The sequence below is a fragment of the Megalobrama amblycephala genome, linkage group LG4 (genome assembly GCF_018812025.1).
Source record: "Megalobrama amblycephala isolate DHTTF-2021 linkage group LG4, ASM1881202v1, whole genome shotgun sequence".
NCBI lineage: Eukaryota > Metazoa > Chordata > Actinopteri > Cypriniformes > Xenocyprididae > Megalobrama > Megalobrama amblycephala.
The window spans coordinates 19,226,604-19,243,567 of NC_063047.1; the positions used below are offsets into that span (position 1 = coordinate 19,226,604).

General features: G+C 43.0%; 1 protein-coding gene across 2 annotated transcripts in view; it reads right to left on the reverse strand.

Annotated features, from left to right (window-relative positions):
• Window positions 1–16,964, reverse strand: part of snap47 (synaptosome associated protein 47) — a 90,115-nt gene that overhangs the window by 65,461 nt on the left and 7,690 nt on the right. Inside the window, exons 2-3 of one of the 2 annotated variants that reach the window (XM_048188079.1) lie at window positions 5,149–5,217; window positions 4,329–4,868 (exon numbers count right to left, since the gene is read on the reverse strand). In XM_048188079.1, the coding sequence (XP_048044036.1) occupies window positions 4,329–4,822 (494 nt within the window). In that variant the 5' untranslated portion in view covers window positions 4,823–4,868; window positions 5,149–5,217. The remainder of the gene's footprint in view (window positions 1–4,328; window positions 4,869–5,148; window positions 5,218–16,964) is intronic. The other variant, XM_048188078.1, reaches the window with a different exon arrangement.

Sequence of the window (16,964 nt, forward strand, 5' to 3'; positions counted from 1 at the left end):
CCACCACCCACCTCATCCCTTACTGCTGATAATTTTGCTACATTTTTCACTGATAAAACATCTACCATCAGCAGTCAGTTCTCCGCTCCACACACACAGGAACTCAGACCAACCACACACACAGCCACACACCTCCTCTCTTCATTCTCCCCCCTCACTGAGACAGAAGTATCCAAACTTCTCCTCTCCAGCCATCCCACCACCTGCCCTCTAGATCCCATCCCCACACACCTTCTACAAGCCATCGCTCCCACACTTTTACCAGCACTGACACACATCATCAACACATCTCTCCACACTGGCACTTTCCCTAACACATTCAAGCAGGCTCGGGTAACCCCACTGCTTAAGAAACCCACATTAAACACGTCTATTGTAGACAGCTACAGACCTGTTTCTCTCCTACCATTCATAGGAAAAACACTTGAACGAGTTGTTTTCAACCAGGTGTCATCTTTCCTCTCACAGAGCAACCAATTGGATGTCAATCAATCCGGTTTCAAGAGTGGCCACTCGACTGAGACTGCACTGCTGTCGGTCACTGAATCCCTGCGGATTGCAAAGGCTGATTCCAAATCATCAGTTCTCATTCTGCTCGATCTATCTGCTGCCTTTGACACGGTGAATCATCAGATCCTCCTGTCCACCCTCTCATCACTGGGCATCACAGGTACTCCGCTTCTCTGGTTTGAATCCTATCTCACAGGAAGGTCTTTCAGGGTTGCCTGGAGAGGGGAGGTATCCAAAGCTCATCAACTAACCACGGGTGTTCCTCAGGGTTCAGTTCTTGGACCCCTCCTCTTCTCCATTTACACTACATTACAGTACATCACTTGGTCCCATCATTCAGGCACATGGTTTCTCCTACCATTGCTATGCTGATGACACACAACTCTTCCTTTCATTCCAACCAGATGATCCCACAGTAGCTGCACGAATCTCAAGCTGTCTGGCGGGCATCTCGGCATGGATGAAAGAACATCATCTACAGCTCAACCTGGCTAAGACTGAGCTTCTCGTCTTCCCTGCCAATCCGACTCTAAATCACGATTTCAGCATCCAGATAGGTACATCCTCAATTACCCCGTCAAATTCGGCCAGAAATCTTGGAGTAATCCTTGATGACCAACTGTCCTTCAAAGACCACATTGCAAAGACAGCTCGGTCATGCAGATTTGCACTATACAACATCAGGAAAATCAGGCCCTTTCTAACAGAACATGCAACACAACTTCTGGTCCAGGCCCTGGTCATTTCTAGGCTTGATTACTGCAATGCTCTTCTGGCTGGGCTGCCATCATGCACAATCAAGCCTCTACAAATGATTCAGAACGCTGCAGCACGTCTCGTCTTCAACGAGCCCAAAAGAGCCCACGTCATGCCTCTCTTCATCTCTCTTCACTGGCTACCACTTGCTGCTCGTATCAAATTCAAGGCGTTGACGCATGCTTACAGATCTGCCACAGGCTCAGCACCCTCCTACTTCCACTCACTCTTACGAGTCTACACTCCTACCAGAAACCTGCGCTCATTAAAGGAGCGAAGGCTTGTGGTACCATCACAGAGAGGCACAAAATCACTTTCCAGAACGTTCTCGTTCACTGTTCCTTGCTGGTGGAACGATCTTCCTGCCTCCATCCGGAATGCGGAATCCCTGGCAATATTCAAAAGACAGCTGAAAACCCATCTCTTTCGTGTGCACTTAACCTCATCTTAAAAAAAAAAAAAAAAAAAAAACTTCTTACTCCTATCCTTTCACTTCCTCTATAATCCCTCTCTATTGTAGCTTAGGATAATCTGAGCACTGCCTATAACTTGTATTATGAGCACTTCTTGTCTATTTGCCTCGTCATGACGACTCGCTTGTTGTATTCCTCACTTGTAAGTCGCTTTGGATAAAAGCGTCTGCCAAATGAATAAATGTAAATGTAAATGTCAATAGAACGTTCCATTGCAAAACCGGCACCCAGCAGTGACCCTGCGTTTCCGCCATTTTGTGGTGAAAGCGACTCGGCAGTCAATATCAGCTGCTTTGTTAAAAAAAAAAAAAAAATAAATAAATACATTAAAGTACATTAAAAGCTGAAATCCAACCTGAATGATGACAACACAGAATAAAATACTATCACTAGTGATTATCAAATCCTTTTAACAGTTTATTTTACAGACTTTGTGTTTAAGTCTTCCACTTTTTTCACAAAACCTTTGCTCTCTAGAAACCCAGTCAGTTTGGGTTAAAATTCTTTGAAGTCCAAGTATTAGCATTATAAACACTGAATTAATACCAACATATGAAATTAAATTAAGGACATGCGTCAGAAAAATTGTGAATGTTGGACAATAAATACATGATTTTGCAGTGTTGTCTAATGTCTGTTAAAGCAAAAGTGTCCAAAAGTGAAAATTATGCGATAATGGACACAGCAATGCATCATGTATTATAAGATCATTATGTTTGTAGCGTGATCCATTAAAACGTACAATATAGCCTATTTCAATTCAGACCTAGTGGAGTAATACTATAATTACTATTATTCCACTAGGTCTGAAATATATTGTTCGCTGCAAACATGATCTTATTTATTAATTATTAATTTACTATTAATAAATGTGTAAAGTTGCATAAAATGGAAATACTCAAAGTAGGCTAACTACGTTAACTCAGATTGATAAATGGTTGGATTCCACAACTGGTAAAATAAAACATATGTAAGACAATACAACATTTACTGTAGGAGCCATAAAATTTACTGGTGACTTAATTTAAATAAATGTTCCATTGCGCTTCTGATTTGGTTGTGAAATTCACCGATTCTGGGTGCGTAAGATGTGAAGGATTCAATGGTCCAGTTAGTATTTTCACCCCACAATGGCAGCCACACTACCGGAGCGCCATCTAGTGGCTGTTGCCCAAAAATTATCAGAGTGTCACCTCTTGGGTTCTATACTCTTTCAAATTTCATTGCTATGCAGTTGCTAAAGTGTTGTTTTTTTCTAGGTGGTTTCTGACTGACCCAGGTCAAAGGAGCCCAACCCCAAGTCTCTGTGATTTTCTGGTACCAAGATACTGTATGTCTCAGGTCCCTTCTTTAACGTAAAGCTATGAGTTTCCTTGCCAATCTCCCAAAGTCTAGTCTCTTATACAAGTAGAAGCACTCCCTTCTCATTTCATCAACATGTTACAAAATTTGAAGTATCATTCTAGTACAAGTTAAACTGTTAAAAATATAAAGGTTATAAATATTATATAGGTTCCAAAAGGGGGTTGTCACAGCGATGCCTTACCAGAACCATTTTTGGTTTCCCAGAGAACATTTCAGTGAACAGTTCTTAAAAGAACCATTTATTCTTAGTGTGAAAAACATTTTAAAAATCAAAAGAACCTTTTGAACCTTTTTCCACTATAAAGAAAAGTGGAGCCATGGCTCATCTGTATGGGCAGGTGGGGCAGTGTTCATCCAAACATAGACCTCTATATACACTGAATTAATAATTATTAATAATTACAAATGTCAGCACTCTGCAGCAATTTATTTTTTTTGGATTTTATAGGCTATTTTAAGTCATAAAGTGAGCAGGATATATTAAAATGGTTCGGCAGGCATGTAGTCATGATGGGCCGGTCACAAATCCCTCCCTAGCTCTACAGCGCCCCACAAATTTCCAATGTAAATCTGTGGTGAATTTTCACATTTGGTAAACACAATTTACGCAAACCTAGCTCCAAACTAAGATGATATCACTCCGCTTTAGATACATGTCTATATCAGGTCAGTAACTAGTATGTAACAGTAACAGGTCAGTAGGCATGTCTGTTCTTCCTATGTGGAGTAGCGTATCAAATTAATGAGAGTATAAACCCTTTAATTTAAAGGTGCTCAAGTAAATAGTTTTTATATACAGTAGTTCTGTTGTTTTTTTCATCACTGGAATTACTACTTAACTTGCAATATTCGAAAACAACATTCGGAAGCAATAAATACTACATTAAGGCAATTCTAAGATGGCATTCTATGCGTTTGTAGTGTGTACTAAAGTCTGTCAGCCATCATTAGAGCGCCACCCTCAGGCTGAATAATGCAAGGACATTAGAATTTTGCCAACAGTTTTTCTGATGTGTTCAGCGATTAGAATATAAAGCTTACAAAATGGTTATAAACTAGCACTAAGACCCAGAATCTGCCATACCTAAATTTATGGCCAGGAGCCGCTACTGCTTTTGTGGAATGGAAAGGTTCCTTGGATATTAAACTTTCTACATGGAACCACAGTTGCCAATAAAAAACATTTATTTTTAAGAGTGTATACCAAATCTGAGCAAAACCTACTTATCTGCCACGTTCAGGTCTGATTCGATCTTGTCCAGGCCCTGAATCATGTTGTCAAACTGCTCTCCCTGGTGGTTCAGGACTTTTCCAGTATCTTCCAACCTCCTTTGGGCTCCAGATATCAGGCTGATCAGCTCCTGGCCCTTACTAAGAGGAGCTTCAACTCCATGTGGCTCTGTGGGTGACAACAGCCGTTCCCTCCAGAAGTGCTCTAGCACGTGGTAAACAGCAATACGACAAGGCCTGAGAGACCCAAACCAGTGCTTGATGTTTCCCTGCTCCAACACAGTGAGAGCACCAAAAATTAAGCTGGAGGCCTCCATCTTGATCTCCATGATGCGCGAGAGCCTCAGGCTAGCCAGATTCTCATGTTTCTGCTCAGAAGTGAAGCACAGGGTGGTGCGGGTTAAGGAAAGAATGCCACTGGCCCAGCGTTTCTCACTGTTGATGTAATAAGAGCCAGGCCAACTATGGATGGATACCTCCTGGCTCATCTTTTTGTGATGATTTGGCACAGCTGTCCTGACCTAAGGAGCTCACCTGTCAAGTGAGTGATAATAAATTAGTAAGCAGTCATTAGACACTTCTATCCATATCAAAAGTGTATGAATGATTTCCTCAACCTCATATCGTTCTAAACCAGACAATTTTCTGTCTGATGTGGAACACAAAAGGAAATTTCTTTATTGAAATGAGCAATATTCTGCAAAAACTCCTTTTTTGCTTTATAGAAGAAAGAAAACCATACCAGTTTTGAATGACATGAGGGTGATGATGAATTTTGTCAACACCATTTTGGGACATGTTTGAGTGAACTAACCCTTTAAATGAGTGGTTCTTAACCAGGGGACAAGGTCCACTAGGGGGCCCCGGCAAACTTCTAAGGGGTCTGCAGGATGTAAAATGATTTCAAATAATATATTATAATTTAATATAAATATATTTAAACAAACTAACTGAATTAAAAACTAAAATACAAAAATCAAGATGTGAATTTGAAATGATATATATATATTTTTTAGTCATTTTTATTTAAGAACATCACAAAATGAATTGTGTTTAATTACACACACACACACACACACACACACACACACACACACACACACACACACACACACACACATTTACATAGGCCTATATACATAATATGAACATGCCCATGAAAGATTTGAAAGAAGAGGTCAAAGATCATTAAGCATGGAGAATGATGATCCATAAAGTGACTGAAGTTCAGCCTCAACTGAACGGTTAAATCATCAACGTACACAGACACACACACGATGGGTTTCCTTGTTTATATATATATATATATATATATATATAAAAACTCTAAATTACAAAGATCCCATAAAATATGGAAACCCAATATATATATTTATATGTGTGTGTGTGTGTGTGTGTGTGTGTGTGTGTGTGTGTGTGTGTGTGTGTGTGTGTGTGTGAGTGAGTGAGTGAGTGAGTGAGTGAGTGAGTGAGAGAGAGAGAGAGATTAACCACAATTCATTTTGTGATGTTCTTAAATAAAAATTGAATGAAAAGAATTATGATTTCAATTCACATCTTGATTTTTGTATTTTAGTTTTTAAGTTAGTTTGTTTTAAATTATTTATTTAAATATTAATAATATAGGCCTATCATTTGAAATAATTAAATAATTTTACATCCTGCGTGTCACGGTAGCAAACACGGAGACAAGAGACAGATCCAAATGCAGGTAAGTTTAATGGGTAATCCAATATCGTGAATCCATAAACAGGCCAGGGTCAAAATCCAGAATAGCAGTCCATACAAAAACAGGCACAAAAACAGGGAACAAGAAACAACACAGACCGGGAAATGTGAACTGAAAACTCCATGACTAGAACAGAAACCAACAGGGTATAAATAGACAGACACTGATAACATAATACAAGACAGCTGTGAGTAATGAAGTGATCATGAGATAATGAGTCCGGCAGTGCGTTATGGGTAATGAAGTCCACGGGGTGAAAACAAGAGTCCAGGATGGAGTGCCCTCTAGTGGCTGATAGGGCACTCACACTAATGATCATGACACTGCGGAGTGGCTGCACGAATCAAAATCGCGATTTGGCTTAGTGCGATTATGACACATTGCAGCAAAGGCTGCATTTTTTTAAATTATATAAATATGTATACAGCATGTTAGTGAAGAGCTGTTCTGTGATCTCTAGTAAATGATGCTTCATCTGAGAGCACTGCCTTTGTAAAAGCAACACATGTCTAACATCAATAAAAGCATTTCTATCTTCTTTTGATTCAGTCACAGCGATGGTATGATCCATAGGGGATTTCCTGGAACGACGTACATAATACAGGGAGTGCAGAATTATTAGGCAAGTTGATTTTCTGATCATATTTTTTTCCCAAGCACATTTTACCAATTCCAATCCACATCAATCTTAATAACTACTATTAATATTGTTTTTAATCATTTATAAGTGATATATAATTGTTCATGAAGGCTGGAAATGAAAAATGCCTTATATTCAGGTGTGCAGAATTATTAGGCAAGTTTTCTTTTACAGGCAAAATGAGCCAAAAAAGAGATTTAACTCAGACTGAAAAGTCAAAAATTATTAAATACTCATGAGAAGGACGCAATACTAATGCAATACTAGAAATTGCAAAGTTAAAGCATGACCAAGGGACAGCAAAATGCTCATTGGGTCAGCGGGGTCAGACAAAAACAGGTGGAAAAGAAAAGACACATGTTAACTGCAAAATAATTAAGAATTAAGGTGAAGAATTAAGTGTGAAACCATCAGGAACCCTTTAGTCTCCAGCGCCACCATTTTCCAGAACTGCAACCTACCTGGAGTCTCCAGAAGTGCAAGGTGTCAGGATCTCAGAGACTTAGGTTAGCTAAAGAATCCTAAAAAATGACCTGCACTTGATAAGAATCACAAGCTGAAGTGTTATAAAATACATGAAGACTGGGTTTTAATAGGGCTTATAGACAGACAGCTTGAGAATGACTCCTGATGGACCAGCACCACATCCTCTTGTACCACTGTTTGAAGAATTTATCCAGAATCTGGCAGTAAGGTGTTTGAGTTCACTTTTAGTCCATCTCTTATCCTGAAATGTCTGTCTTGCAGAGATGGACTAAAAATGATCTTCCAAAACTTACTGCCAGATTCTGGAAGATAAATTCTTCAAACAGTGGTACAAGAGGATGTGGTGCTGGTCCTTCAGGAGTCACTCTCAAGCTGTCTGTCTATAAGGCCTATAAAAACCCAGTCTTCATGTATTTTATAACATTTCAGCTTGTGATTCTTATCAAGTGCGGGTCATTTTTTAGGATTCTTTAGCTAACCTAAGTCTCTGAGATCCTGAGACCTTGCACTTCTGGAGACTCCAGGTAGGTTGCAGTTCTGGAAAATGGTGGCGCTGGAGACTAAAGGGTTCCTGATGGTTTCACACATAATTCTTAATTATTTTGCAGTTAACGTGTCTTTTCTTTTCCACCTGTTTTTGTCTGACCCCGCTGACCCAATGAGCATTTTGCTGTCCCTTGGTCATGCTTTAACTTTGCAATTTCTAGTATTGCATTAGTATTGCGTCCTTCTCATGAGTATTTAATAATTTTTGACTTTTCAGTCTGAGTTAAATCTCTTTTTTGGCTCATTTTGCCTGTAAAAGAAAACTTGCCTAATAATTCTGCACACCTGAATATAAGGCATTTTTCATTTCCAGCCTTCATGAACAATTATATATCACTTATAAATGATTAAAAACAATATTAATATTAGTTATTAAGATTGAGATGGATTGGAATTGGTAAAATGTGCTTGGGAAAAAAATATGATCAGAAAATCAACTTGCCTAATAATTCTGCACTCCCTGTATTGTGGTACTTCTGGGTAAAAATAGGAAAAATAATTTTCTCTAAAGAACTTTGTGAGAAACGTATAATCAATATGTTTTTCTCCAGTATACAGAAGTGTACAGGGTTTTTTTTCCCCCCACAGTGGATGCATAAGAGGCACATATTTCATATTAAATACACAGACTCTATTTTTGATTTTACATACCTCCTGAATAAATAAAAAGAAAAAAAGAAAAAATAAAGAATAATTTTCACCGATTTTTATCATAGTAATATAATATTTTATAATAAATCCTTAGACCTATTTAATTATTTTTAGTCATAGGCTTCTAACAGGTAACCCCTCAAATTTTCATACAAGTTTTCTGTAAAATAAAAATATTATTATTTTCTAACTATTACAGATGTTGAATGTATGCTCTGTCCTGTGTTTCTTAGTTTGACCTAGTTTTCCCCATTCGGTTTGATTAGTCATTTCTTTCACCTGTCTCCTGTTAATTACCTGATTTGCTCCCTTGTTTGCTTCATGTATTTAGTCCATGTGTTCTCCCTCAGGCTACGTCTACACTAATCCGGATATATTTGAAAACGGAGTTTTCGTCTAAAAACGCTCCGTGTCCACACTATCATTTTCAAACGTTTTCCAAAAGTTGCTCATCCACACTGAAACGTATGAAAATGCGTACATCCCCCTACTGCGCATGAGTAAAGCTTCGACCTGCGTCATTCCCGCTAGGCGTTTATTTACTTTCCGGCTCTTTGAAACTTTGAGGCAATGTCGAGGAAAGGCACTGAGTTTTTTAAATGGACCGACAGTGTGGTGGAGTTGTTGCTGCGAGTAACACAGGAGTATAAAGTGCCCAAAGCAAGCGAGCATGTAGACTGGGAGACTTGTCTTGGCTGAATTGGTCATATGACTGCATCACATGACTAAAAATGCATCATCGTATTCAAAAGCCTCCGTTTTCACAGTCCACACTACGACGCAAAGACGGCGTTTTCAAATTTATCCGCTTTGGAGAGCATTTTCCAAAAGCTATGTTTTCGTTGACTTAAAACGCCGTCTCAGTGTGGACGGAAGGCCAAAATGGAGAGAAAAATATATGTTTTCAAACGAAAACGTATTAGTGTGGACATGGCCTCAGTCTTCGTCCGTTCGTGTCTCTGTTTTATGTTGTTGTGTTCTCCCTATTTTGGATTTTGTTTGTTAAATGCCTTTTCTTGGACTATTCCTGTCATGTGCTTCATTCTACAAACACATTCCGTGACAGAAGAACGGACAGTGTTTATTTTTTGTGGCATTTTCTTTTTTGTTTGTTTATCCCTCCGTCACCATGGACCTTCCCGCTGTCCAGTTATTGTGCCTGGAGCAGGAAGACCGTTCGATGGAAGACCATACCTGAGATTTCCTCCAGCTAGTGTGCCAAACGCACTTCTACATCACCGGCCTGACCGAGTGGTCCAAGGCACGCCTTCCAGCGGATGGTCCAAAGAGGGATTTCGCCACCTTCGTGGAGTGGGTACAGGTAAATAACAACTTGCCATTTACCATCGGCCCTGCTGAAGATGACAGCATTACCAGTCCCACTCCACCACTGCCAGAGACCAGCCATCCACCACTGACCGTGACCAGCACGGAATTACCAATGCCCACCGCAGACCGTGGATGGACGAGCCCGAACCAGAGAAGAGGTCGGAAGGAGTCATCGCCCTGAGGTCATCGCTCTGGAGCCCGGACCACTGCTAGGGGCTGACCAACTGCGTGAGCCGGTAACATCGTGCGTCACCGAGGGAGTGTTTGTGGCCCACTACCCCACTGCTGTGGATGAGATGTCAGCAGTCTCTGGAACATATTTAGAGGTACTGAAAGACATTTTTGAGGTAAATCTGATTGACTTTTGAGAGATTGTTCCCAATCCCCCTGTTTCTCCAGAGCTTCCTGTATCTCCATGTCTCCTTCCATGTCTCCAGAGTTCTCTGTGTTCCCAGAATTCCTGCCCTGCATCCCTCTCCCACCTCCTCAATCAACCAGTTCCTCAGCCCCGCCTCCGCTGCTGTCCTTCAGCCCCTCTGCATCTCCCACATGTGGTGAAGACTTGCCCAGTGTCTTCAGAACACCAGCTCCATCCAGCACCCCTGTCTCCACCTCCAGCCTCTGTGCCCATCACTCCACCTCGGCCTGTAGACACATCGGCTCCACCCTGGCTCCTCCCTCCCTTGGCTCCACCGGAAACCATCGGCCATACGGCTTCTCCGGGCTTCCTCGTCACTCCGGCTCCGCCTTGGTCAGCCGTCGACCTGCCTGTAGGCTTGTTCGACTTGATGCAGCGCCATACAGACTGATCGGCGGCTGACTTGAAGCAGTGCATGCCAGTAAGAAATTTTGTCCGACTTGAGACAGCGGCGACGCCATGTGACGTGTGGCATCAAAGTACCGCGAGAGCGATTCGAAATCAGCTGCCTGAGTTAGCCAGTGCAGTTTCTCAAGAGGAGCTGCAAGAGCGCTGATGACGACACAGCTGTTTCACGATTGACCGGATTCACTGCATGACAACGATCACGTTTCGTGTTTATTTTCACGCCTTCAGTTCCACTAATACTCAAACCTGTGTTTTTATAACAGTTAAAGCTCTTTTCATGAAGTCGCAATGTTATATTGTGTCATGTTTATAAAAATAAAACTGAAAAAAAAAAAAAAAAAAAACGTAGACCCCACTACATTGGTATTTAAATAATATATGCTTATATTGAACTTTATTCTTGTAAAAACAGATGCTGAAAGCAGTACATAAAGTATTGAATGAAAATGTCTATGAAACAGTGTATTAGTCAAATATTTTAGATCACTTCAGCTGTGATAAAGTATGCAAACGCAGCACGAGCATCACTACGAGAAGCAGAAAGTGTCCGACCCCAATAGTATCCACCTGCAGACTCGCAGCACCAGCAGTTTCAGAACCGCAGTTTCAGAACCACAGCTACAGAATGTAAGTGAGGGGCAGGGCTTAACAGTCATATTTGCGCTACCCATACATGTCATTTTCTTTTGTATGTATATTTAATATGTTTTTACATGGATTTTGATCAGATCGACGTCTACAATATTTACTGACAATACTTTTAAATAAAGTCACTTTTCTGTTCACATAATATGCATAAGATATCATGATGTACAAAGAGCAAAATTATAATACAGCCTATTGGTCATGCTTAACGTCAATGACTGGATACACAGTTTATACTTTGAGGATATAGGCTACAACTATACGCCGTTTTTATTTAAAAAAAAAAAATCAAAATTATTTAATGCGTGTTGTAAAGTGCTTCTCATCTGACTATATGTGATAGTATTATTTCCTCCACGTTCCAAATAATACTTAACGACACAGAGTTTGAGAAGATTTAATGGATACAAACACTTTAGATAATTGTTTACTTCAATGATACTACAATACAAGTTTTTTTTTTTTTTTTGTATTAATTCAAACATATATTAAATGTGTAAAATGTAAAGTGTTTCCCATTTGACTGTATTTTTGATCGTATTATTTCTTTCATGTTCAAATTGTTACAAATAATACCCATGTAACGTAGGCTATTTAATGTCAAATAAAAATAACCATTTTTAAAAAAAGCCTTGAACAAGTGAAAACAAATAGGATATTTAAAAAACATTTCTAAAATAATAGGTTTAAATTATAAGCCCATATCATAGCATTTCTGCAGAAAAACGTACTCGGTTACTAACGTAACCTCGGTTCCCTGAGATATGGAACGAGTACTGCGTATGGGGAAAGGTCTCCTTTTTCCCCGTTACTGAAGCCTTTTTCAATAACGCAGTGTAACTGCATCGTCATTGGTTCACTCATAGACAAGTTGTTGAACCAATGACGGCGCGGCATAGCTGCGCGACCTATGGCGACAGAGCGCGCGAATATTCCCGCCGAAATGGGAGGGGTTTAGGGCTATATAAGCGGGCGTTTCGCCATAGGATTTCAGGTCATTGGACTGAAGCGACGACACTGAAGCCGCAGCCTCGTGGCACGGCATGTAACGCAGTACTCGTTCTGTATCTCAGGGAACCGAGGTTACGTTAGTAACCGAGTACGTTCCCTTTCGATACTTCACTCGTACTGCGTATGGGGAACGAATTCAACCGCGCCGTGCCACGGCAGGGAACGACTGGACTTGTCTTGGGCACCATGAGGGAACCAGAGGACAAGTGAGAAGGCCGGAGCCGTCGAACCCTCGTTACACTACAAAAAGGGAGTTAACTCCCAGAGTGGCATGAAGCGGAGCTCGATAGAGGCCGCTGGATCATACCGAGAGGACCCGAGCTTGTAAGGTCGGGACGTCCAAATGATAAAATCTGACAAAAGTGGACGGCGAGGACCAGCCGGCCGCCTCACAGATGTCTTTAATCGAAACTCCACTAGACCAGGCCCAAGAGGAAGCCATTCCTCCAGTAGAGTGAGCTCTAACTCCTATGGGGCAGTCGAGGCCCATAGAGGAGTAACAAAGAGCAATAGCGTCGACTATCCAACGCGAAAGACGTTGCTTTGAGACCGAAGACCCCTTGGTGCGGCCACCAAAGCAGATAAAGAGCTGATCAGATTGCCGAAAAGGCTGTGATCGATCAACGTAGGTACTTAATGCCCTGACAGGGCAGAGTAGTTCCAACTCTCGCTCGTCCGACGAGGGAGGAAGCGCTGAGAGGGAAATAACCTGTGCTCTGAATGGAGTCGAGAGCACCTTAGGGACGTAGCCATGCCTAGGTTTCAAAACGACTTTGGAGTCGTTGGGCCCGAACTCAAGGCATGCAGGGCTCACGGAGAGGGCCTGCAAGTCACCAACTCGCTTAACCGATGCTAGTAGAAGTAGGAGAGCGGTTTTGAGTGTCAGGGGCCTGAGGTCAGCTGAACGCAGTGGCTCAAAGGGAGGCCCTTTAAGAGCTCTGAGGACCAAAGAGCAGGGCCGGATTAACATAAGGGCTAGGTGGGGCTGAAGCCCCAGGGCCCACGGGTAGAGGGGGCCCGTGATTGGCTGGAGGAAATGAGATTGACAAGTCATAGGTGGTTGATTTGTGTCTAATAAAATAACAAGAAAAATGATTGGAAAATGTGCCTGATTGATAAATCACCGTCCAATCAAAATCATTTTACAATTCGCGCCATGACATTAGGAAATGCCTCTTTGCGTTACGCTATCGCATGTAGACTAGAAAATGGGAAATTGGCCTTTATTTCTTGTTCAGCCTCGCTGGTGTTCAAAATGATAAAAAAAATATATAAATAAGTGATAGTGGTGCGCAAAAAAGGAAAAATAAGCTTGAAAGGGAGAAAAGGGATGCTAATCTTACAGCAAAAATTCCAAAACTAACTACTTCGGTTCACATAAAACATCCGAGCCAGACCCCGCGTGCAGCGGCAGCTCACAATTATCTTCACCCACCGACACCGTCGCCGATCTGCGTGCTTTACACGTTGAAGAAGGTGAGATAGCAGCTGCAGCAAGTTATTATTCTTATAACGAGTTAAGCCCTATTCGGATGGTAATTGTTTCTCATGAAAACGTAAGGTGTTTTCAACATTTACAGGGACGAGTCGATTGATTTTATTGCCATTTGAATTCAGAATGTCAGTGTTTTTCTCTCATCATCATCACCCGTGTAAAAATCCCGAATTAACTTTCCTACTGTTTTTTGACGAACACCAATGTCGTGTGATTTGTCTCCACTATCTGCCTTTGAAGCACGAACTATCAGTTGCAGTTCTGGTGCCTCCATCCGTACAACTCGACCTCGACACATTCACATCACATGTTAACACAGCGGTAGAGTTACTCACGGGACACTACTGAACTTATTCGCAATCACAAACGTTCTTTATTTGCATGTGCTTTAAAGCCCTGCCAGTTAAACATGTCATTCGTGTGCTGTTCTGAGATGCGCTTTTTCTGACCCCATACACCCGAAGCGTGCACACACACTTAAGCCTGTCAAACAGCACCGGACTACTGGACTTCATCTTTCGCGTCTGATTGCGCTATAATACTGTCAAATACACAAAAGGTTTACATAAACACAGTTGGTTATGTCTGAAGTGAGTTGAGAAAATCGGACGCGTGCAGGTCTTAAAGTGACAGCATCCTAATAGTTAGCATGCGGACCCTTGTCCTTAAAGGGATAGTTCACCCAAAAATTAAAATCCTGTCATCACATACTCACTTTCAAGTTGTTTTAAACCTGAATGAGTTTCTTTCTTCGAGAACTGTCTCTTTAAAGTATTCATGGTAAAGTAATCATTGAGGAAGTATGACTGAAGTATGATAAATGTTTTTGCTGCTTTTAGCAACCTGTTTGTTTGGAGTTCATATCTGGAGTTAATGCATTTGTTTTTAATGTGTTAAATAGCATGGAATATTTAGTGTGCTTGTGCTTATATAAAATGAGATTTGTAAAAATATAAAAATAACAATAAAAAAAAATTCTTGTGGTACAAGACACTGTGACATGGCAATCAGATGAAAGGGGGCCCTTGGTGTTGCTATAGCCCCAGGGCCCATTGTGATCTTAATCCGGGCCTGCCAAAGAGAGGTCCCAGGTGGGAACAGTGAGAGGACGAGGAGGATTTAATCGCCTAGAACCTCTCAAGAAATGCACCACGAGGTTGTTTCGTCCCACTGACTGGCCAGCGATAGGAGCGTGAAACGCTGCAATGGCTGCTATGTAAACTTTGAGCGTTGAAGGGGTGCGACCCAGATTCAAACGCTCCTGGAGAAAAGACAGTATCGGAGATACGTCACACTCCACTGGGTCTATGTTGCGTGTAGAACACCAGTCAACAAAGACCGACCATTTCTGGGCGTAGAGGCGTCTCGTGGACGGAGCTCTTGCCTGAGAAATGGTATTCAGCACGTCCCCGGGGAGGTTAGCAGGCTCCCGTCGAGGGACCAGAGGTGCAGAGCCCAGAGTTCTGGCTGGGGATGCCAAATCGTCCTGTTCGCCTGAGAGAGGAGGTCCCGTCTCAGGGGGATCGGCCACGGAGCTTTTGTGGAAAGCCTGAACAGCTCTGAGGACCAAACTTGGCTCCTCCAGAGCGGGGCCACCAGGAGGACTCTGTGCTTGTCTTCCCTGATTCGTCTGATGACCTGTGGGATCAGAGCGATCGGGGGAAAAGCGTAAAGGAGGGTGCTGGGCCAGACATGGACCAGCGCATCTTCCTCCTTCGAGAAATAAATTGGGCAGTGAGAGTTGCCTTCTGAAGCGAAGAGGTCTACCTCTGCCTTTCCGAAGAACTCCCAGATCATGAGAACCGTCTGGGGGTGGAGCATCCACTCATCTAAGGGGAAATTGCTCCGAGATAGCATGTCTGCTCCCAAGTTTGTTCTCCCGGGTATGTGAGTCGCCCTGAGCGACTGAAACCTCGGTGATGCCCATTCCAGAAGACGCTTCGCCAGAGCGCATAAGCGGCTGGACGAAAGATCGCCTTGGTGATTTATGTATGACACCACTGTCATGCTGTCCGACTGGACTAAGACGTGGCACCCTGTCAGGTGTGCCTGGAACGCATGAAGGGCTCGAATCACTGCCAACATCTCGAGGCAGTTGATGTGCAGATGGCATTCCTCGTGAGACCACGAGCCGAAGGCCGGTCTGCCCTCGCAAAGAGCGCCCCAACCGGTGTTGGACGCATCCGTTGAGAGCACCGTCCTTCTGGACACCGCCTGTAGGGGTACCCCTTGGCTGAACCATACAGGGTTCATCCAGGGTTTCAGAGCTGCCAAACAGGCCTTATTGACCCTGAGACGCAGGCGGCCATGCCGCCAGGTGTGAGGAGGGACCCGGAACTTCAACCAGTACTGCAGAGGCCGCATCCGAAGAAGGCCAAGCTGCAGAACCGGGGAGGCGGAAGCCATCAGCCCTAGCATCCTCTGGAAAAACTTCAGAGGGAAATAGGCTCTGTTCCTGACCGATGCCGCGAGCTGCTGAATGGCCAGAGCGCGCTCTGGAGATACTACAGCCGTCATACAGACTGAGTCGAAAACTGCACCCAGGAACGTTATACGCTGGCTGGGGAGCAGTGAGCTCTTGGCAAAGTTGACCCTGAGACCCAGGCACTCCAAGTGGCTGAGTAACACGGATCTGTGATGCTCCAGCTCGGCTTGTGACTGGGCTAGGATGAGCCAGTCGTCGAGGTAATTGAGAACCCGGATTCCCATCTGTCTCAGTGGGGAAAGCGCCGCGTTCATGCACTTGGTAAAAGTGCGAGGAGCTAGGGACAGTCCGAATGGAAGGACCATATATTGGTAAGCCACACCCTCGAACGCGAATCTCAAGAATCGCCTGTGATGGGGGGCTATCTGGATGTGAAAGTATGCATCTTTCAGGTCCAGCGAGCAGAACCAGTCCCCGGGGCAAACCTGCGCGAGGATCTGCTTCAGTGTTAGCATCTTGAACTTCCGTCTCATGAGGGAGAGGTTCAAGAGCCTGAGATCTAAGATGGGTCTGAGACCGCCATCTTTTTTGGGAACTAGAAAATAACGGCTGTAGAACCCCGAATTGCTCTCTGAGGGGGAGACTATTTCTATAGCTCCTTTCCTCAGAAGAGACGTGACTTTGGCTCGGAGGACATGAACGTCGTCCGTGTTGACTGAAGTCTGAAGCACCCCGCTGAAGCGCGGGGGCCTTTGGGCGAACTGAAGCGAGTAGCCTCGACTTATGGTTCCCAGAACCCAGCTTGACACTCCGGGGATGGCCCGCCAGGCCTCGGCCTGCGTGACAA